Below are 21531 nucleotides of genomic sequence, written 5' to 3'. Positions count from 1 at the left end.
TCTAACGTTTCTTCCCACCTCCACAGCAGTGTGCAAATGGGGGCAGAGCAGCTGGGAAACAGCTTGCTCACTTCACTGTCCATTATGTCTGACAAGACTGTGATACATTTGAAACAAGCCTCCTTGAGTTGATACCTCCCCTTCTCTCCTCCCCTGCCTGATTTTCCTGCCTGCAGTAATAAATTCAAGCATGAATTCATCCCACAGGCAGCTGCATACTCCTTGGCACAGATAAGGATGGATAAGAGGTCTCGGAGCGCTTCCAGGGAGTCTCATAGGAGACGCAGAGAGTCCCCAGCTACACAGAGCAAACGAGAGAAGAGGGAGAGCGGTAGAGAAGCCAGCAAAGGAAGGGGAGACATAAAGCAGGAGAATGCAAAGGAGATCAAGAGCACCGCAGGAACTGGTGATAGGGTCCACACATCCACAGTGGTGGACGTGGATGATGTGATATCTGATGAAGAAACGGAGGCCATGGCATTGCTGGACAGCGAGCGGCAAGAGGAAGGTATGGCTTATAGAAGGGAAGGGGCTGGAAAGCTGTGGGCTTTTTGACCCTGTGTGGGTCACAGTATGACTTCTCTCTGCACGGTGACTGTCATCACACCCACCTTGCACAGACGGTTATCCTCAGGACACAATATAGGAGACTCCAGCCGGCCTCCCAGCCAGATTCTGCAGTCAGCCCAGGCTGACCAGCACTGTCTAGCAAGGCAATGAACTTTATAACAAGCGGTTACATCCCCAGCATCCTTCATGCTTCAGCTTGCTACTCTCCAGTTATACTCGTGCTGTACTCTCTTCCTTTTCTTGCTTGTCGCTCTTTAGGTGGACGGAGTTAGGCTTAGTGCCAGTTCATAGCCCAAAGGACTGCACTGCAGGGAAGAACTGTGCTTCACGTGCACACTTGTAGCTCTGCTTCTGGATAGCCTTCAAGAGCAGCTCCCCTCTAGGCCATGTGTTTGTAGGTGGATTCCCAGCCTGCCACGATAGGAAGGAGCATCGTGAGACTTTTGGCAAGATGGCTGGGCCTCTTTGGACCCAGCGTCACCCCAAGCATGGCAGATGTCTGTTACAGGAGCCAGCATCATTTGTCTGCTTCCATGCCAGCAGCTCTGCTGCCCTAGAGTGACAGGAAGGTTCAGACTTGCTCCTGTCTCTCTGGGAACTAATTTTTCACAACTGTCTCTTTCTGCCTCAATTACAGGAATCCCAGCTAGTGAGCAGTACTGTGGAGCTCTAGCGATCATGCAGGTTCTCAAGATCTGAACATCCCTCAGGACCTGGTGGCTCTGCAGAGAGCTCCAAAGGCAAAGGGGCAGGGATGGAAGGGCTAGAAGGGATGCAAAGTGAGAGGGATGCAGGATTGCTAACTTCGCTGCTGGAAAACATGGTCCACCCTCTGGGTCTAGGTACACCCAGAAGTAATCTACCCATTTTCATGCCATAGCTGTGGATTTTCCTTTAGGCAGGAGCACAACAAAGGGCATCCAGAGCAAGATGACCCACACTCACTTTGGGGAGATGTAGAAGGTAATATTCATCTGGGGCTGACCACCTTAGTCAGCCTTCAGCACCTTGGTGTGACTGCTGTAGGGCACAGGGAGATTTCAGCAGCACCAGTGGCTTGGTCCCACTGCATTAGGGAGCTGGGATGTGACTAAAATCCTATTCCAAAAGGACCTGAGATTCTCAGGCACTTCAGGCTATGCATGTTGAAAGCTACCTCCTATTTACAGTCTTTCTCTTTGCCATTAGCTATCTTCCCAGATAAGCTTCTGGGATCCCAGCTCAGCCAGCAAGTTGACCAGTCTAAGCCTCTCAACACTGCTTGGTGGCCACAGGTCTTCAAACTAAAGGCTGCTCTCTAGTCAAGGCACTATGGAGAATCATGGCTCGATGTCTGCCAGTAAAGCAGAGACAAAATCTGTCAGTCCATCCTGGCAACTCCTGGCCACCTGGAGCAGGGAGTATTCTTTAAGCCAGCTCCAGAGAGAGCCAAATTGTTCACATACACCAGGGCAAAGGACAACACAAGCTGACCTGTGCAGGCACTTTTCAGGCCATCAGTATTTTGGGAGCAGTCCTCTCCTAACACAGTCATGTTGGATTTCTCCCTAGGTGTAAAGTCTCCGGGCCTGGGCATCTGTGAGTGGCTTCTGACCATCTTGTCTTTCCTGTTTGTCATAATGACCTTCCCCATTTCTGTCTGGTTCTGCATGAAGGTAAGAATAGACATGAGGCCTCTCTAGGTTTAGTATTTTGTGTCTGATGTGGATGTGTGTAACCCACTGGTTCAGCATGTGTCAGACATGAGCATAAAACTTTTTTGCTCTAAGGCCCTGTTTACACTTCTTCAACTCATTGTTAATTTTGACTTATACTTTCTCACATGTTGCTGCCATAGAGGGCTGCACAGGGGTCCAACCACTGCCTATCAGATAATCCTGCTGCAATACCAGCAAGCAGGGGCTTAGATTTCTCTTTTTTAAAACAAATTGCAGATGCGTTCACTTTCAAACATAATCTTCAGCCTACCCAGCCCAGAGATGGCTGCATTGCAGCAGCAGGGTAAATAGGTTTTGCACTAGAAATTTTGAGAGATTGATCACAGAATCATAGAGTGGTTTGGGTTGGAAGGGACCTTAAATATCATCTAGTTCCAACCCCCGATCTCCCTATTAATAGCAGATTTTCCCCTCTCCCTCCCCTTTTCTCAGACTCACAGCATGGCTACAAGTAGACGTATTTTAATTCCCACTTCTCAGGAAATTTCACGTGCATCTTGTTCTCAATGACTGTCAGTACTATGGCTCAGATCTTACACATGTGAGCACATGCACACATGGTTCCCTTAGAGGGAGACAACCAACATGGAAAATTTTATCTCAGGGTGTTGAAGTTTATCCAAGCTATAAGGAAGCAGAATGCCAGCCTCACGCTGGAAACCCTGAGCAGCTCTAACGTGGGCTACTCTCACCAAATGTCAGCTGTCACAGGGCTGCTCTGATGGTGCTCACACACAAGGCCAGCCAGCCGTTCTGAGCCAGGTTCTTTGTGGGGGTAAAGGGACTCAGTGACAGGTGACTGCGCTAGCTCACACGTCCTGAAAGCCTCCCTTTGCAGGGCTTTCCCAGAACAGACTTCCCTTTCCCCAGTTCTACACCTTCTTCTCCAGCTCCGATTTTGTTTCCCTCTGCAGGTAGTGCGGGAGTATGAGAGAGCCATTGTCTTCCGACTTGGGCATCTCCTTCCTGGCAGAGCTAGAGGGCCTGGTAAGACATCTGCTGAGCTCCCCCCAGCCATATCACTCCTCTTCTTCGTGCTCTACCAAAGATGGCATGCAGGTGCCCTCCAAGCAGGCACGGCCATACAGGAGATGGGATGCCTTTGCTCCCTTCTTCTTAAGGGCCAGTAGCTTCTAATTGCTTTCCCCGTCACAGAAGCAGCCTTAGAATTTGGGCCTATGGATTGCTGTTCCTTTGTAGTTCTGCATGCCAAACCCTCCTCCGTTCTCCAGAGCAGGAGAGACAATTTGTGTGGTTCTGATGATCAGTAGCTGCCTTTCTTTTCCTCCCGCAGGCCTTTTCTTTTTCCTTCCCTGTCTGGACACGTATCACAAGGTAGATCTCCGCCTCAAAACCCTAGAGATCCCCTTCCATCAGGTATGGCTGACATTCCCCCTCTATATTAATTTTTTGATTAATTGAAGTTAATGAATTTAAAAGCATTGCTAAAAGTTTGTCAGACTGATGAAGCAGGACATTCTCGTTCACAAACAAAACATTGAGACTAAGGAATGTGAGGAATACATTGAAGTTCAGTGAGTTTTCGATTACCAATAAACCCCAAACCCAAATTTTCCTCCCTCCTCCCCCCAGTGGCACAGGGAGAAAACAGGGAATGGGGGTTGGGGTCAGTTCATCACACTGTTTTCTGCCGCTTCTTCCTCCTCAGGGAAGGACTCCTCACACGTTTCCCCTGCTCCAATGTGGGGTCCCCCTCACGGGAGAAAGTCCTCCATGACTTCTCCAACGTGAGTCTTCCCACGGGTTCAGTCCTTCATGAACTGCTCCAACGTGGGTCTCCTCCATGGGGTGCAGTCCTTCAGGAACTGACTGCTCCAACGTGGGTCTCCTCCATAGGGTGCAGTCCTTCAGGAACTGACTGCTCCAACGTGGGTCTCCTCCATAGGGTGCAGTCCTTCAGGAACTGACTGCTCCAACGTGAGCCCCCCTCACGGGGTCTCTGGCAGCAAACCTGCTCCAGCGTGGGCTTCTCTCTCTCCACGGGCCACAGGTCCTGCCAGGAGCCTGCTCCGGTGCAGGCTTCCCACGGGGTCACAGCTTCCTTCAGGTACCCACCTACTCCGGCGTGGGGGCCCTCCACGGGGTGTAGGCAGTCATCTGCTCCACTGCCCATGGGCTGCAGGGGGACAGCCTGCCTCACCATGGTCTTCACCACAGGTTGCAGAAGAACTGCTGCTCCGGCGCCTGGAGCATCTCCTCCCCCTCCTTCTGCACTGACCTTGGTGTCTGCAGGATGTTTCTCTCACATATTCTCACTCCTCTCACTTGCTGCAATTACTGCTGCGCAACAAATTTTTTTTCACTCTCTTAAATACGTTATCACAGAGGTGAAAAACGCTGTTGCTGATTGGCTCGGCCTTGGCCAGCAGCGGGTCCGTCTTAAAGCCGGCTGGCATTGGCTGCATCTGACATAGGGGAAACTTCTAGCAGCTTCGTACAGAAGCCACCCCTGTAACCCTCCTGCTACCAAAACCTTGCCATGCAGACCCGTTACAAGTAGCATCTCCAGGCTCGCCCCCATGGTGTACAGCAAATCCACCAGAAGATAAAATAACCAAGCACACGCCTCAGGACGCAGCCTGTGCTCTCAGAACAGCAATGGACCAGGCAGCAATGGGCAGGGAAACACAGCATAGGATGACGACCTACTCACAGTCCCTAGCTCAGCAGCTGTACTGAGACGACAGACACAAAGATGCTGCTCAGGGAACTGAGATCCAGAGGTTATATAGTTTATCCATGGTCAATCAATAGCAGAGGTGGAAACTACAAAGACTTAACCATCCAGCTAGTCTTCATCATTCTCTTAACTATGTGCTTTTTCGTGCTACCTTGGCGTTGTCAGAACCATCTCCATCTCCCCTAATGTCTTCTGCTTAGGTCGTGACCAAAGACATGGTTACCTTGGAGATAGATGCTATCTGCTACTACCGTTTGGAGAACGCTTCTCTTCTCCTCACCACCCTGACCAGCATCTCCAGTGCCATCCAGCTGCTGGTGCAGACCACCACAAAGCGCCTCCTGGCACATCGAGCCTTCTCTGAACTTCTCTTGGAGAGGAAAAGCATTAGCCAGGAGATAAAGGTGCTTCCATAGGGGGGGAGACAGCAGAGCAAGGGGTGAACTGAGGCTCCACAAAGCAGCTCAGGTGATCAGTCCCTCAAAGTCACAGACACTGGTTTGCAGAAGGGTACAGTAACAACATGTATCTCCTTCACAGAAAAATGGGAAATTTTTCTTCTGTTTGTTTTTTTGACTCAGATCACTTTAGAGAAAGGATATACAGTGTGGGCCCCACAGGTGGCCATGGTGTGTAGCAGACAGCATGGTGTGAAGGGCGTGAAGGAATCACTTAGACCAGCTTCATCAGAGCTTTGACACCCCAGCTTCGGTATTTACCCCAGAGGGGAGATTCTCACAAGAAATGTATCCTGCAGCTTGAGTGAGTTGCCATAAACCCAGTATACATGGGATCTCCAGCAGCAGTTCTCTGTGACCACGACACATGCAGATAATGATATCAGTCAGGAACTGAACGGTTCCTATGGAACTGAACTGGTTCCACACTTCAACAAGTATGGACTGGTTAAATCAGGCTAAATCCCTGGGGCTAACACAAATTGGAAGTAAAGTGAGGGAAGTAATTTTATTTCTGAGGGGCCTCAATCAATAGCACACAAAAACTAATAAATCTGCCTTACAGTCCTGCAGTTAACTGCCTTGAATTAATGTCCTTGCACTGTCTTACTCCCTGTAAGGGGCCTAGGCCAGGGCTGGCATTCTCCCCATGCTCTAAAAATATTTCTCTTCACAGGTGGCTTTGGATGCAGTCACAGGCTGCTGGGGGATCAAAGTGGAGAGAACAGAAATGTAGGTAGGAAATGCTGGAAGTTGAAGGTACCTGTCCTGCCCTCCTCAATGCTGCCTGCTCCTCTTCCTGCTTTGCCTCTGGCTCTCTCCCTGCAGCTATTCTGCAGAAGGTAGAGCCTCACCTCCCGCTTTCCTATTTTCCCTGCCCCTTTCAGCCTCTGCCTCATGTAAAACTTCCACATGCAAAGACTGTTCTTGCTCCTACACTGACAGCTAGGGCAGGATCCTTAGCTAGGATCTCATCACCATTTTACTGCTGCTGCAGGCAGAGTTTTCACCCAATTCTGGTAGCCCAGGAGGTGCAGCAGGCACCAAACCCTCTGTGTCCCATCCTACATCAAAGGCCCCAGGGTCTTAGCACTGGCAGGGATGGGCTTATCACTCAGAAGCACATGCAGAAAGGTGGAACTCGCTCATCATGTAGAGGGCCTTGGAAGAGAGCGCCAAGTGGTGAATGAATAAATTTATGAATGGAAGGAAATTCTTGTGCATGCCTTGAGAGCTGTCTCCCAGTGGATGCTCTGCTGTCTTGCAAAGAGTGAGCTTAGACCTAAGCCTCAGAGGCACAGAGAGGTCTGTCTCCTGGGTAGTGATCATGCAAGACTGGTCATTAGAAAACCAGGCTGAAAAAGGATGGGAATGGAGGTAGAAGGCTAAAGGGAGACATGAAAAGGACACCCAGGGAGCAAGGAACTACTCTGCAGAGACTGACTGATGAGCCCATTCCAAGCCTCAGATTGACCATCCAGTGCTGCCAGGAGAGCCCAGAGTCCAGCTAATCCCTGTCCTTTATTACCACAGCAACAACGTGCAGCTGCCTGCTGAAATCCGCCAGTCCTTGGCTGTGGAAGCGGAGGCCCAGAGACAGGCCAAAGTGCGGGTATGCCAACTCTGAATACTTATCTCCTTCCAAGGCACCCCTCCTTCCTTCCCCACCCCTGGTTCGAGGTCCCTGAGACATGCCACACAAGGATACAGCTCTGGGAAGACATGTTTCCTTTAATTCCTGTTCAAGAGCTGTGTCTAGCAAGGGGAGCTGCAGCAGGAATCTGGGCCAGCCCAGTGGAGTGCCAGATCTGGTACCTGGTCTACAAGTAGGACAGAAACACACACAAAGGGGTCTGGTGTTATCCCCAGGCACACAGTTATCCCCATGGGGATCTCTTTCTCAGGGTTTCACTCTCCTCTAGGAGCCCAGTGCTGGGCTCTCACCACTGTCATGTACCCTGCACCTTGCTCAACCCAGGCTGGTCTCCATCCCTTGCACTGAGCTGCTCAAGAGCCTGGATAAGGTTGGCGTGCAGCACCCCTCCCACAGCCTAGCCTGGGGGGCTGCCCTCTCCCATGTTTTTGCAGCAAGGGTATGTCCAATTGTGAGCCCCAATGGGCCTAGTAAAACCAAGTTAGAATTTCGGGAGCATCAAAAGGTCTAATACGTGCTGTGGTCTTCAGAGAGCAGGAATGTTATAATCACACTGGACCTGGGAATTTCATGGTGGCAGCCTCCCTCTGTAATGAACAGTCCATGACCCTTTAACTCCCAGCCTCACAGAAACCTTCTTTATTCCCCTGCTTGGTAGGTGATTGCTGCTGAGGGGGAAAAGGCTGCTTCTGAGTCCCTGCGGATGGCAGCTGAGATCCTGTCCAGTGCCCCTGCTGCTGCTCAGCTCCGTTACCTCCATGCCCTGCACTCCCTTACCGCAGAGAAGCCTGCTGCTTTCATCCTGCCCTTGCCTTTGGATGCCACGAACCTGGTCCCTCTGGCTACCCACAGCCCTCCAGCAGCAAGCAGCCTCCTCACAGACACCACGAAACTCCCAGAAAGCCCGGAAGACAAGAAGGACTCACCCATGCTCTAAGAGCTGTCCCTGAACTAGTTGCCACACTGACCCTGGTCAGTCCTGCTCCGAGAGGAGCAAGAAGGCTGGCCTATTGGCAGCCCACTAGCAGGTCCTGGCCTGGAAGCAGGAGGGAAGGCAGCCCAGGCCTGTAATATAAAGTGGCTTGTACACGGAAGAAGCCTCTGCTTGTTTTGGAAAGGGGAAAATACAGAGCACGGGGAGCAGGGCGTTGAGGGAAGAGAGGTGCTGTCCTTTCTGCTTCACAGGGCCAGATGCACCTTGACACCCTAGGGCCTGGCCCCTGGGGTCTGACCCATCTTGCCCCATCACCTTGGCAGCAAGGACAGACTGGCCCCTGTGCACTTAAATGCCCCATCCCCAAACTGAACAGCCGAGCAGGCAGGGGTGGGAGCCTGACAATAGGTGGGGGAACAGGATGGGGCTCAGTACACAGGCAGGTTGGTGGGTGCTGCCAGCCTGGTGGTTCTGCAAGGAAGGAACGAGCTGGGTCCCACGGCGTAGTCCTGGATGTGGGGTTTCATTCACCACCCATGCGCACGTACATACACACACAGGCATCCAAGGGGTTTAGCGCTAGTTCTAAAACAGGAGGAGGAGGACAGGGCAGCCTTTAAGGCTTGGCACTTCCCTGGAAGGCACATCAGCTGCGCAGGGGAAAGGCAGGCTGTGCTGCCGCTCGCTTCCACTGGGGGGGGAGGCAGGACAAGGTCTGAGCTTGTGGCCATCTAAAAATTTTAAAGACGATCGGTGTAACCAACTCCCACTGAGCTGACAAGGGGGAACCCAGCACCGCTGGGGAAAAGCCAGCTGAAAGCATCGAGCACAGTAATATTTTTGCCTGCTACAGCTGCCCTGGTAATGTCCAAACAGAGTCCTCAAAACTCCTATAATCCTCAAAACTCATATATATCTTTCCTGCCAAAAGTTATTTGAAATGACCGGGACCCTCCAGATACTGCAATCCTTTCCCTTGGCAAAGATAGGGAGCACTGTCAAAGTAAATACCACTGTGCTCAGTTTCTCTGAACCTGGTGCCCTCTGGGTAGACGTCAGCTCTGCTTCTGCCCTTTTACTTGACCTGCAGCATCTCCCCTTGCTTCAAAGCAGACCTCCCCTGCACAGCCATTCCTAGGCCCAACATTCTGCTGCTGGTGGCCTGTAGAGGCCAAGACAGAGGGCACTTTGTGGCCCTTCTCTTAACTGCCCACACAGTAGCTGGCCATCCTGCACATGCCTAGCAGGGGTAACCTAGCCAGTCGCTCACTCTTGTATTTTCACTCATCTTTTTCCACCCCTCTTTGCCTGCTGGTAACACTCACACACATTGGCACACATAATCAGTAATACTTCTGTTAAATGCAGCTGTGTCACAAGGACAGCCTGTATGTCCTGGCTTAATACTGCTGTAAAGGACAAGGATCCCACCTCTACTAAGTACCACAAATTCTGTATTTAACCATCCCCTTCAGATGCCCAGAGTCCCCTTCTCAGCACTCAGTGCTCCCATAATATTTGCTCTACAAGTATTTGCCAGACTTTTTATGGCAAGGACACCCAGAGAATCAGCCCCCTTACAAGTGGCTAGGAAGTGGGAAAAATCCACCTGTGAACTTCTTGGTGGCCGCACGATCATCTGAGCTCCAGGTGTAACCTCACATCCAAATCATTCTGCCATGGCAACCCTCTCAGGTCAAGGCAGCAGGATGGCTGTGGCTCCTGCTTGTGTGGCTGTAACAGATCTCAGTAGTGATCCGCTCATGGTAAACTAGCTCTAGGAAGAGAAACAGCTCTGTAATCTTCCGGTGCCGAGCATGAGCTGCGTAGTTACTTCTCTAAGGCCAGTTCTGGTTATTCCTCGTGCTGCTGGAATAAGTCCCTGTTTCTCAACCTAGATCAAAACAGTGTAATACTACACAGACAGCTGCAGATGATCCTTTCTCTGAACACTTCTCTGGCTGCATTTCTAACTCTGTGTAAAATGATCCATCCAGACCAAGATTTCTTGGCACATCAAGGACCAATACCTCTACAGATAATGTCTCAAAGAAACAACACTTAGCCTCAGAAATGACTGTCAAAAGACATGCAGTACTATATCAGGGCACACAAATTACCCTATTTGCACTCATATCTGCAAGAGTCAGGCATAGCTTTTTCAAACATGCAACTTTCCTGCAGTTACAGAAAAAGCAGATTATAGCTAATAGCATCCTCAGTTCCAAAGAGCACACCTTGTTCCTGCAGGATCTTCTCTCTTTTACATATACAGAGCTGGCAGAAACTTGTCATTTTACCTTCAGGAGATATTACATTCAAAAACCTGACAGAAGGAAAACATAATTTAAAAATGTACTTCAGGATTAGTGATATATGACGTTGCCAAAACAGGATTTACCCCAGGGGAGTTGGCAGGGGTTGTCTGAGCCAATGTGATTCCTGACAGTTTCACTGCCTGTTCTTCCAAGCTGAGACTGCGTCAAATTGCAGAGTCATGCCGAACCCAGGCGGCTCTGCTGGCTTTGCAGAGCTTTATAACTGCACTGATTGCCCCAGGCTGGGGACACGACAGAGGCAGAAGTCCCGGGTGGCCATCTCGCTGGGCAGTTGGCCTGTTGAGACGGTAGGGGTATTGTGGATGGGGAGACAGGGGGCTCAGATGCCAAACACAGAATCCACAGGGAGTTGGAGCATTTAAGTGCCATCCCAGTTCACTGAGAGGGTGAACTGGCATCATTTGAAGTCTGCTTTTGTGACCTTGGTTACAGGTAGTTCTCCAGTGGCAGCAATTTGAGAAAGGCCTTTAGGATCATTCTCAGCTTCAGACTGCTTCATGCTTTCTGAAAGTAGGACAAAACCTTCAAAAGAAGAAGATTCAAAGATAAACAAGATTTTTTCCATACCATTCTGTACAATTTCTTCCTAACTAGTCAGCTGGTAACTGGATCATCTGAAGCCCAGAGGATGAAGAAGGTACCCATTACCAGAAATACAACCAGGCCATGCTGGCACTGAGAAAAAAAACCCTTGATACAAGAGGAAAGAGGTGCAAACAACTTACTTGCATGATCCAACAGGGACGAGGCAGAATGAGACAGATCAGCAAGAAGAGATTGATAAACACGAACAGGAGGCAAGCACAAGGCGAGGGGAGAAGAGCACACAGGCAGAAGGGATGTGGGAAGGAAAAAGTTGAGGTTGCAATGGTATTACAAGGAAGACAAGATGTAAAGATGTTAGAGCTGTGGGACGAGGTAGAGGACAAGCAAGACAGATGTGGAAGTTATAGAGCCAGCTAGAAGAACAGCATAAATGCTGAGATGGAACAGAGAAGATGGGATAGTGGATGAGGAGTAAGACAGTGGATTGGGGGTGAGATGCTACTATGAATGGGCACTAAGAAACTACTCAGACATTGCTGTTCTTGAATATTTGCTTTTTCTGGATCCCTTGGACTGGCCAGAGGTAGAAGCTTTGGGAGTTGAGCAGGCCCTAACTTCTGAGTCGCTTTTTTGGAAATATTTTTCTGAAAGAAAAACAAAACAACAAACCAAAGCCATTTAAAATACTGCAGAGTAAATAAATGCCCAAGGTATCACATTCTTAAAGAAGTTAGCCTCTTCTCCCACTCTGATATCAAAGAGACAGGATACACTGAAGGACTAAGGGAAGAAGTTTTAATTCCTGTTCTTCCTGCTTCTCCACATCTTGTACCTGTGCAGATCCAGTTGAGAAAGGACACAAGGAAATGCTTTCATCGACAACAAACATGCAACTTAAGGAGCTCACTGCCACGCTGTATGGGCAGGATCAGTAGGTCAGCAGTGTTCACATAACTCCTGGAGACAGCAAGTATCCTCTGCTATAAACACGAAATGTCTTGGCCTCTGAGAGCGAAGGGACCCGGCACATTTTTTCTTCTCTATCCCAAAATCAGTGATCCTAAACAGATCTTCTTGACTGTAACAGAGAACACTCACAAGGAAGATGAAGTCCATTACAGTGGTCTCCTAGATATAGACTGTGTCCTATGTCAAAACCAAACAAAATTACTTTATCTCAAAACCAGACCACGTTCAGCAGTTCTTTCTGCCCTGATCCAGAATCATGTTAAAAACCTCCTTGCTTGGCCTCTGACACAGTCTAGACAAAACCCTGGGACGTGCCCAGGAGGAGAGGGACCTTCACTAAACAGGAGATGAACAAGGAGTCCTCAAAGATTGCTTCCCTCTCTGAGTCTGGGAGAGGGTTGAGAATATTGATTCTTCTGACCTTGCCTGCCTTTGTTTGTTGCCTCTGGGATGACTTTTCCCTCTTTCTCCAGCTCACTCGCTAGCTGTTTGATTCTCTGCAGAGCTTCTTCCAGTTTTTATTCAAAATCTTCAGATCTCTCCTCTGCATTCTGAGGACAGACCTCTTTCTCTGGAACACAGAAGCAAAGATAATGCTGAAATCTGAAATCTAAGCAGCTGCTGGCAGGATACCTAAAAGAAAGATTCAGAAAGCTGAAGCGTTCAGTAGGATTGATTGACTCTATAAAACACATTTATGGTTTCAGAGAAGGGCATTGTTAAAAGATCTCTAAGGGACTTCATGGCACATCTATGTAAACCCTGCAAATTGAATTAATTTTAGAACTCAGTGGTTGCTAGCAAAGGATGAGATGCTGATCTTCATTGTGCAAGGATAAATACAGAGCACAGTCAATTCTATTAGCAAGGCTCATGAGGTGGGGTTACTCTGGATTATGCAAGCCCACAGACAAAACAAGAAGTATAAGGGAATGTAATTCAGGCTGCCCAAGCCTGCTTAGGCACGGAAGGAGTCATTACCAAACACAAACCTTAACGTGATTCCGTGTGGAGCCACTTGTGTCCCCCTTCATTGTTTTCCCCACACTTAGGCACAACACCGCATGGCTGTACCTACCAAGCTGCTGGGCACTAGCAGGCCCTGGAAGCGCTCAGCTGCGTTCACATAGCACTCTGCAAGTGCTAACAGGACCTGGAGTATTAAGAAGTCTTGCAGAAAGCAGCCATAAGTACCTCTGCAGTGTACCTCATGAGTACACAAACTGGAAAATCTGCACACAGATGAAGGAGACCTGACGTGGGTCATATCTTCAGCCAACATAAATCACAGTCAATGGCCCAAGACAATCAGAATGGAAGGAAGCCCAAAATCAAGCCAACAGATATTGGATGAAACAGAACCTTATCAGAGAGCAGAACAGGCACTTGCCTGGGATGAAACCCTGCCCGCTCATGCCTCCACCAGTACTCAGAGGAACTGCACTTGCAAATGTTCCAGCATTGCCAAGGCTTCAAACTCTTTCTGAGAAAACGGAGCTGACGACTTGGTGGCAGTCATCTCCTGCTAGCTGGGAAGAGCAAAACCTTCTATAAGTAAACGTGAAACCAACAATGCTGCATTTCCTCTGCAGCATGTGCCTGGTTTGGTGCTGGTGTCTCAGTGCACAGCCACAACTCAGACAAGAGCTCAGTATCAGCAAAACGTAAAATCAGAGGCTAGTTCACGTGCTGAACTAATCTCGGCATTAAAACTAGACTAAAATGCTTTTCTGGCTCAGACATGAAAGTCTCACTGGCTCATAGTCTTGGGTTGCCGATGCATACACTGGGTTGCAGAGGTTGGAGATAGCTGTAGCCTGACCAGGAACAGAAAAAATCCCAAAACAATATTTAGAGAACAGAAAGAGGCAGCTCCTCATGGGGTCCAACATGCGTAAGTCAGTTTTCTTCATCTGAAGAAGACAACCAGGGTTTTTTCTGTAAAAGTCACTGTTGAAAGACTCCTACTCTAAGCTGTGGAAGGCAACTGTGATTTCCAGGGATTAATTTCTGTAAAACAAATAAAGTCCATAAAGAAATGCTCCTGCATCTCCCACTGTCACTCTGAACTAGCTGTCCCCCTCTAAAGCAAGGCACATTCAGCAATGCAGCACACATAAGGAGTGGACCATCCAGTGACAGTTTGCTGAAGACTCACAGTTCCTGTTCCTCTAGGCTCCACTCTGGATGACTGACTGGCCAGGGAATGACTGCAAAAGGCAGGCCCTGTGACTTCTGAAGAGCAACTTTGCCAAAGAGCACCATCGCCAAAGAGCACCATCCCAAAGATAAGTGGAGAAAACACGGATGTAGGAGGCCAAAATAATCTGAACTCCTCGCTTCCCTGTTGTTGTGGGATCTCCCTGAATCTCTGAATCCTCTTCAACTCCTCCCATGTGCTGAGCACCAAACCATTTTCACCATCACAGCCTCTGCAGATAGTCCTGGTACACACATCATCCGTTACTGGTCCCACAAAACTCCCGCGTCCATGGCCATAATGCACGGGGGTCAGGAGAACAAATCGCAGCTGTGGTAACTGTGCTAATGATTAAAGTTGCAAGAAGAGAGAGATCAGAGAGAACACCAGCAACTTGCACTGCATGAGCAGATCTGATACAAGTGTTAAAGGGGGTCTTATAGCAGAGTCTGAGTAGACAGCTAAAACCCAGCTCCAAATCTCTGCCAACAGGCTAAAACCATTGGTGCAGTGGAGACTTCTACCCCTCTAACCAACACGATGTCTGACTTCAGGTGGATGTTGGAGTCATGTCCTACATATCTGACCATGTCTGCAGTATCTTCATTGACCTCAGTCAGATAATCCATACCAGCACCTGGCTGCTGCTGAGACAGAAAAGTAACAAGAAAATAGGAGAGAACTCTAGCCTAGTGGCATCCAAGGCAGCTGTAAGGCCATGTTTCACATCACATATACTGAGCGATAATTAAAAAGGCCCTGCTGGAAAGTAGCACATTACAGCTACTACAGTCACCTGCATAATAGGAGCAATTTCCTCCTTTACTTCTACTGTTTCTCCCTCTGTTACATGTTTCCTACTGCTGTTGACATCTTCAGCTTCAGGCTCTTCCTGAGTTGAAGAAATGATGTCCTTAAGCTTAAGCTTCAATTGCAATTCCTGTAAGGCAGCGTAAGGATCAGGTGAGCAGCGCGGTCCCTTTGTCCATCCAAATAACCCAGGCAAAGATAACTGGTCTCTGACTTTCTCTTGCATGTGTTTAGACCTGGACTTCAGCCAGTTAGGAGGGTCCTGAGTGTGAATATATTTCAAATCACAAATGAATATACTAATTACTGAATATTACGTAAGCAGGACTCACTGTGGCATATCTGCTTTGTATAGGCCATGTCAGGGAGAAAAAGAGAGGCAGGACACAAGCTACAGCACTGGCTGTACACAAAGTCGTGAACGATGTCACTTTGCTTGGGGGCTGAGTTCAGAACCGATACAAACAAATTGTTCAAGACAATAAATCTAAATCCATTTCCTCCTCATCTGAATTTAACCTGTTTTGTATGAAAGCAGACCAATGCCAGCCCAACCATCTGTAAAACACATCTAATTGTCAAAGGTAGTCTCAGACATCTATCTAGCCATGTGAGGAATTAAACTAGAAGTTCAGCCTGATCTCCCGGACAAGCCAACTACCAGGATTCCAGCCAAAGTCCACCCCAATGGGTGAAGCAAAAGCTATCATGCACCATGGGGAACTGATGTACCAGTGGGCTAAAACCACTTAGCTCCACTGAAGCTCTGGTTTTGCCTTAGACCTGCCCTCACAAGCAGCACTGTGTTTTTTAACCAGTTTACAGTCATAGCGCCTTGTAGTTCTTAGCTGCCGTGTTGAGTGCATGCAAGTCTCCAAGTGAAACCTCCTCTCAAACTGAACTGTAGCTACTTTTTAAGGAAAAGTTTTGAAGCAGACCTTCATTCAAATGGGTTCAACCTAGAACAGAAAATGCAGTCTATATACACCTCCAATCCAAAGAGGTTTCTCAGTTTTTCTAAAACCAGAAAGGAGACCGGAGTGCCTTGGATCTCTGAAAGTAGAAGACTACACGCTTGAATCCAATTACAGCGCTCAGCCTGGGAAGACATAACAGAAAATGATTTTTCAGGGATTATTGAGCAGAAAAAAAAAAGGCTGTTATTATATTCATTCAGTCAGTTAAATAATTACACATTTCTGTCTTTGTTCCAGGGAGCTATCTGGACCCTTCCATCCTCACCCTACAAAGGAAAAGGAAGACATATTTCTCCAAGCTTTCAGACATGGCATCTGTCACCGGCTGATCACTCCCACCAACTAATTCCTTCAACGGGCTCCTCCTCAGGCCAGCATAGAACATCTCTCTCACAGCCATTGCCCCAGCCCATGTGGGGAGAAATGAGTGTAAACCCCAGGAGTTAATTTTTCACTTGCTAAGGTAATGCAGAACAGAAGCACAAGTATTTCCAATCCCTGCAGAGAAGCTTCTTGCATTCCTTGAAGCAACGCCATTTGACCTGTGCTCAAGGAAGCGCTGGGCTTCAGCAAGGGTCTATCTCTTGCATTCCTAAAGCACAGGCAAAGCTCAGCTAAACGCTGGTGATGACAGCTATAGCAATTAAAAGCTTTACCTGCAAGTGTAGAATAAGGAGGTGGCAGGTAGGTCAGTTGACTGCAAAAAGTTTCAACTGCATCTGCATAAAGGTATATTACACCAAATACCTCCAGGAACTCCTAAGCACTGCTCAAGTCTAGATGTACATGGCTCTGACAAGCTTTAAACCAGAGGTGAATCTACTGTCACTCATATGGAATAAATCTCTCAGGACAGCCCTTACATATGTACCTGAAATAGGGTAAGGAAAATAGTAAAACTGAACATGACCTGACCCAGGTTTATCTGCTTTCCAGGACTGTAGAGTCACTCAGTAGGAAACTTGGGGGACCAGGGTAATCCATTGATGTAGCAGGAGTCTTCCTCCTCCTTGAATCCCTCACATATATTTTTCCTCTACCATTTACAAAGCAAACGCAGTCTCATCTATCCCAGACCTAGACAGCTGGAAACACAGGCACCTTTTACCTTGACCTTATTCAACTCCTCCAGCTCAAAATCAGGTTCTAAATCCATCTCAGACCGTTTCTTTTGATTGCTTTGACAATCTCGCAGCAGCAGCTGCAGAGATGCAGAATGCCATCAGCGCTGCAGGAGTGGCCTCAAATGCTAGAATCATAGAATCATTTTGGCTGGAAAAGACGCTTCAGTGAGGAGCCCATTGCTGTCAGCCATGGTACAGGCGCTATCTGCAGACCTCTGTGCTAGAGAAGTCTCCAGAAGAGCAGTCCTCACCTGCCTCACTCACAGAATGACCTCCTGGACAGCTTGTCCATGCCAGTGCTACACTAACCCACAGCGGACGTGTGAGCACAGATCCTGACTCTTTGCTTTGCTCCAGGTGACCAGATCGCTGTGGGTACCGCCCTCATGTCCTCTGGAGGTCATCCTCAGAAGTGCAGCCAGAGCCCCTGCAATCACAGATGCTGGGATGTTTTACAGCAGTATAGTTATAAAGCAGGCACTGCTATTCTCTTTAGGTGTTCCTATCTTATTAGGCTCCCTACAAATTCTGGTAAGGCCCATTTAAGTCCTGGGAAAAGATCCAAGGATAACCAAATTGATGGGATCTGTCACCATGATCAATCTCTCAACACACTATGCAATTTTTTCTTGAGAAAAGCCCCCTTAGATGAAATTGAAAACCTCTGCTGATACCTGACTATAGAACCAGAGAGTCTGCCCATCTCTGCAACCAGCTCTTCAGCTCCATGCTGCAGCTTACGAGCCCTCAGAAGTCTGAGCTCCTTGTCCATCTCGGTGTCTGGCTCTTGCCACTGGGGACACTCCCAGGACAAGTGGTCTGCTGTCGTGTGTCTCAGCAAATTCTCCAGCCACAAGGTCAGGTTTCTGTGCAGTTCAGTCACCTGCACAAAACATCAGAGCAAATCTAAACCAGTAATAAATGACTGGTCTTGCCAAGTAGCGTGAAGTCAGTGCTTTTCACATAAGTTAATGTCCTACCTAATTCAATCTGCAAACTGACCTAATGACAGAAACATTTGTTTTTACCATTTTCGCCTCCCATATTCATTCCCATTACAAATGCATTTTTTCCCTTATGGATCTATCCTTCTCCCAGTTCTTGTTTAGATCATATGCTGCTTATCAGCCCCGTGGTGCTTCCCCTTTTCCAGAATTCAGCAAATCAAAAATCACACACCACACTTAAAGAATATTTTAAAAATGCATAGTGAGAGCCTCTAGACTACAATCCTGGGAGAAAGAAGTACAACCACTGACAGCTAGCAGCCACAACAGCTCTCCGAACAGGAACTACCGAAGTTATTCCAGAGGAAATGCTTACTGAAGATGAAACAATAAAATTGTGTTCATGTACTGTATAGGAGACCTTACAGCTATTTTTAGAGTTCTCCTCTGCTCTTTGGCTGCAAGACAAACACCACATCTCAACTCAAACAGGAAAGAAAGTGTCGAAAGAGAAACAAGCATTCCTCACAACTATGCTCTGGCCAGATGGAAATTAAAGAAAAGACTGAATACTAGATACGGTGTTCTTATCCCTAGCAGTTTCAGGCTTGCACTTACTTTTTCATTCAAATGCACATTGCTCTTCTCAACCTCATTATTCATGGACAGAAGCCATCGTTGAATCATCTGAAAAAATTCTCTAGGTACCACCCTGAAAAAAAAAAAACAAATCCAGAAACAAAGTGACCTGTAGTGCACCAGGGCCAAGGATCTCCTGTCTCAAAGACACCTTTTCCTTCCCAACTCAAGGAAAATGCCACATTTTAGTACTCCATGTGCTAGAAACATGAGACGGGTATTTTTGTTAATGCTATAGGTGTGGGCAAACTTGGCATTTACAAGTAATCTCTTACATATATGTTATGCACATGCTCTGCAAATAAATTATTTCCTGATGATATTTGCCAAAGACAATGGAGCACCACGAGTAGGAATATGCCCCCACAAATCTAACTGTAAATGAATCACATATTTTGGGTTTTCTTCAAATGTCAAGATTTCCAAAGCAGGTGGCAGTTCTGAGGGAAATGGTGGTGTTCCAGGAGTGATACTGAAGCCACCAACTGTTTCCAGAGATATTGCCAAATCAAAGTAAATGAAAGGCAGTCTCCAATCATTTTAACACTTCAGCTGGTCACATTTATCCCACTGCCAGTTTCTTGCACCAGGGTCCCCACAAAAGAACATTTCTCTCTTCTTACAAGTGTAGTTTAATGTACAAGGCCAGCCCAGACATAATTAACACCTCTGTCCTTATGGGAAATGTGGTTTCTTATCACTCTCAGCTTCATGCAACTGTCTGGAGCCTATACAGCTCATCACTGCATCCACCTGAGTGAGCCACGCAGGATTCTTGTGATAAAATACCTGCACTTCAGTCTCATACATGCCAGAACCTTGCATCTTCCATGCTTCTCACCAAGGCTGTCAAAAACCTAGCTGTACCTGCAGGGGAAGAAAATATGAACCTTTAATTACAATTCTTTCAGCCAACAAAAACAAAGCTGAATTCAAAGAGGAATGCCAAGAGGGATGAACAGCCTGTGTGGGAACTGGCTACACTTAAGACTGAAAATGAGCTGTTTAGTAAGCGCCAAATTCAAAGCAACCTGGAAGAAAAGAGGCTTGATTTGAAGCCCTGACTTTCCTTCTCTTCTTGGCAGATTTGGCTGCCTCATTGCATAAAGGCTTCATACAACTCTTTTGAAAACAGCTTTGCAGTTACAACTTGACTCTTCAAAGATGCAGGTGATACAGCATGCACACATGTGCAAAATACCTGGACAAGGTAGTAAGTTACTTGTTCATTCGCTCATCTGGCACATGCTGATGGATATTCTCTGTTTGTTGGGGAATATGCTTGAAATGTGACAATGCTTGCTCTTGATATCCACCGTTTAAGCTTTCTTTAAGTCCATCTTGTAGCAAAGTTAGCATGTTAAGCACATGGAGATAATGACAATTTTTTTAATATTTCAATTATTTTGATGCATGGCTCTGTTTTCCCACTGTACAGCTGTGGGGTAAAACTGCTTAACTTCTCCTCTGTTTTGGGAGAAGTGCAATGAAGCAGTGTTGGGGTGTCCAGACTGGTAAGAAAGGGAGGAGGTTACTCTCTGCAGGATGGAGCCTTTCAGAGCACACGATGGGAGCCTCACAACCAGGCATTACTTTTTAATGACCAGTATGCCAAGAAGTAGTAGGAATGATATTACTTAAGTTTTCCTGCCATGCAGCATCAGCTTAAGAGCAAAGAAGAAAAGAGGTGGGACCCAGAAGGGCATGGGATGAGAGAGAACAGTCACTTCTGATTGCCTACGTGTGGTTTGGCCATATTAGACCTTACCCAGTATTCTGGATCCTTATTAAATAGTGGCTTGCTTTGGGAAGGCTGTCTGTGTCATTGTATTTCTCTTACAAACTTAATCAAGTTCCCAGCAAAAGAGAAGACCTAACTGGAGCTCACTGGAGAGGTCACTCTAGTCCCAAGTGCCAATTTCAGAGTCAAAACCATCTTATCCTCACAAAGAAGGCGCACTGTGAAGGCTTTAAGAAGTGATCAAGGAAGACTGAATAAAAGTAAAGACCTTAAACCAAACCTCATAAATTTCATGTAAGTCTTCACTTATATCTCCTGTCTAAAACAATCTCATATCTCATTGTTCTCTCTGCATCTCTAATCCTTATCAAACACCAAACCCTTTGTATTTCTGGCACATGCTGCTTGAGATCAGGTAACCAGGTCTTAGAAGATAAATACTTCAGGTAACTGAGTGCCATTGCCTTACAGGACAAAATTACCACGTTCTCAGTACTGTCTCTTACCTATTCTTTATAATTTCTTTTGCTTTCACCGCTTCTTACCGGAGACACAGCGTACAGAGATGGTATACCTTGTCTTTTCTACTGAAAGGCCGTTACATTAAAAGGCAAAAATGAATCCAAGCCATTCAAAACGTATGGATCAAGAGAATACCTTTCCTATGGTCCAATTCCCAAAGCCTTTGTTAAAATAAGCTAATCCCTTTTCTGAATTTTACTGGCTGAAGCCATTTTGGATCAGATGTCTGTGCTGTGCTGCCTAGCCTCTTGCTCAGATCATGACTAACTACTGAGGCTTCTGACAGTCTGCTGTTAACTTTTTGCCATGCTGGTGTCTGGTCAATTATGGCCCCATTCCTTCTTCTTTCTCTCACTTTCTAATGAGAACGACTGCAAACAAATATTTCCTTTAGCTGTCTCTTAGGACGGACAGACTTCCTTTTCTATCTCAGCTCCTCTAGTAGCCTGAAATATAACATGTAGCGTACAGTACTGTAGGGAAAAGTGCAGGATAACCCTGAGTGAAAGAATAAGATGACAGTATGAGAAGCAGCTTAATAAACATGAGTAGCAGTTCCTGACAGCATGTGTTCAGTTTAGTTTTAGTCTGCTAAAAGGAAATAAGATGATTAAAAAAACAAAAATGAAACAACTCTGAAATCAGAAATGAGTCAAGGTCTTGCAGTGGCAAAGGTTAAGAA

At 47.2% G+C, this 21531-nt stretch overlaps 1 protein-coding gene across 1 annotated transcript; it reads left to right on the top strand.

Moving 5' to 3' along the window:
* Nucleotides 1–237: 237 nt before the first annotated feature.
* On the top strand, nucleotides 238–8038 carry NPHS2 (NPHS2 stomatin family member, podocin). The gene is made up of 8 exons (XM_086462820.1): nucleotides 238–508; nucleotides 2122–2225; nucleotides 3203–3275; nucleotides 3583–3665; nucleotides 5190–5393; nucleotides 6124–6179; nucleotides 6981–7059; nucleotides 7760–8038. Exons 1-8 carry the CDS (start codon nucleotides 238–240, stop codon nucleotides 8036–8038), a joined length of 1149 nt encoding a protein of 382 aa, XP_086318946.1.
* The last annotated feature ends 13493 nt before the right edge of the window (nucleotides 8039–21531 follow it).

Source organism: Leptosomus discolor, chromosome 3, assembly GCF_034619465.1.
Source record: "Leptosomus discolor isolate bLepDis1 chromosome 3, bLepDis1.hap2, whole genome shotgun sequence".
Taxonomy (NCBI): Eukaryota; Metazoa; Chordata; class Aves; order Leptosomiformes; family Leptosomidae; genus Leptosomus; species Leptosomus discolor.
The sequence above is the reverse complement of the archived record's forward strand: the minus strand, read 5'-3'. Positions and strand labels throughout refer to the sequence as shown.

Coding starts and splice junctions, on each gene's coding strand:
- NPHS2 (XM_086462820.1), top strand. CDS start 238: ATGGATAAGAGGTCTCGGAGCGCTTCCAGGGAGTCTCATAGGAGACGC. Junction 509..2,121: donor CAGCGAGCGGCAAGAGGAAG/GTATGGCTTATA, acceptor ATTTCTCCCTAG/GTGTAAAGTCTCCGGGCCTG. Junction 3,276..3,582: donor TGGCAGAGCTAGAGGGCCTG/GTAAGACATCTG, acceptor TTCCTCCCGCAG/GCCTTTTCTTTTTCCTTCCC.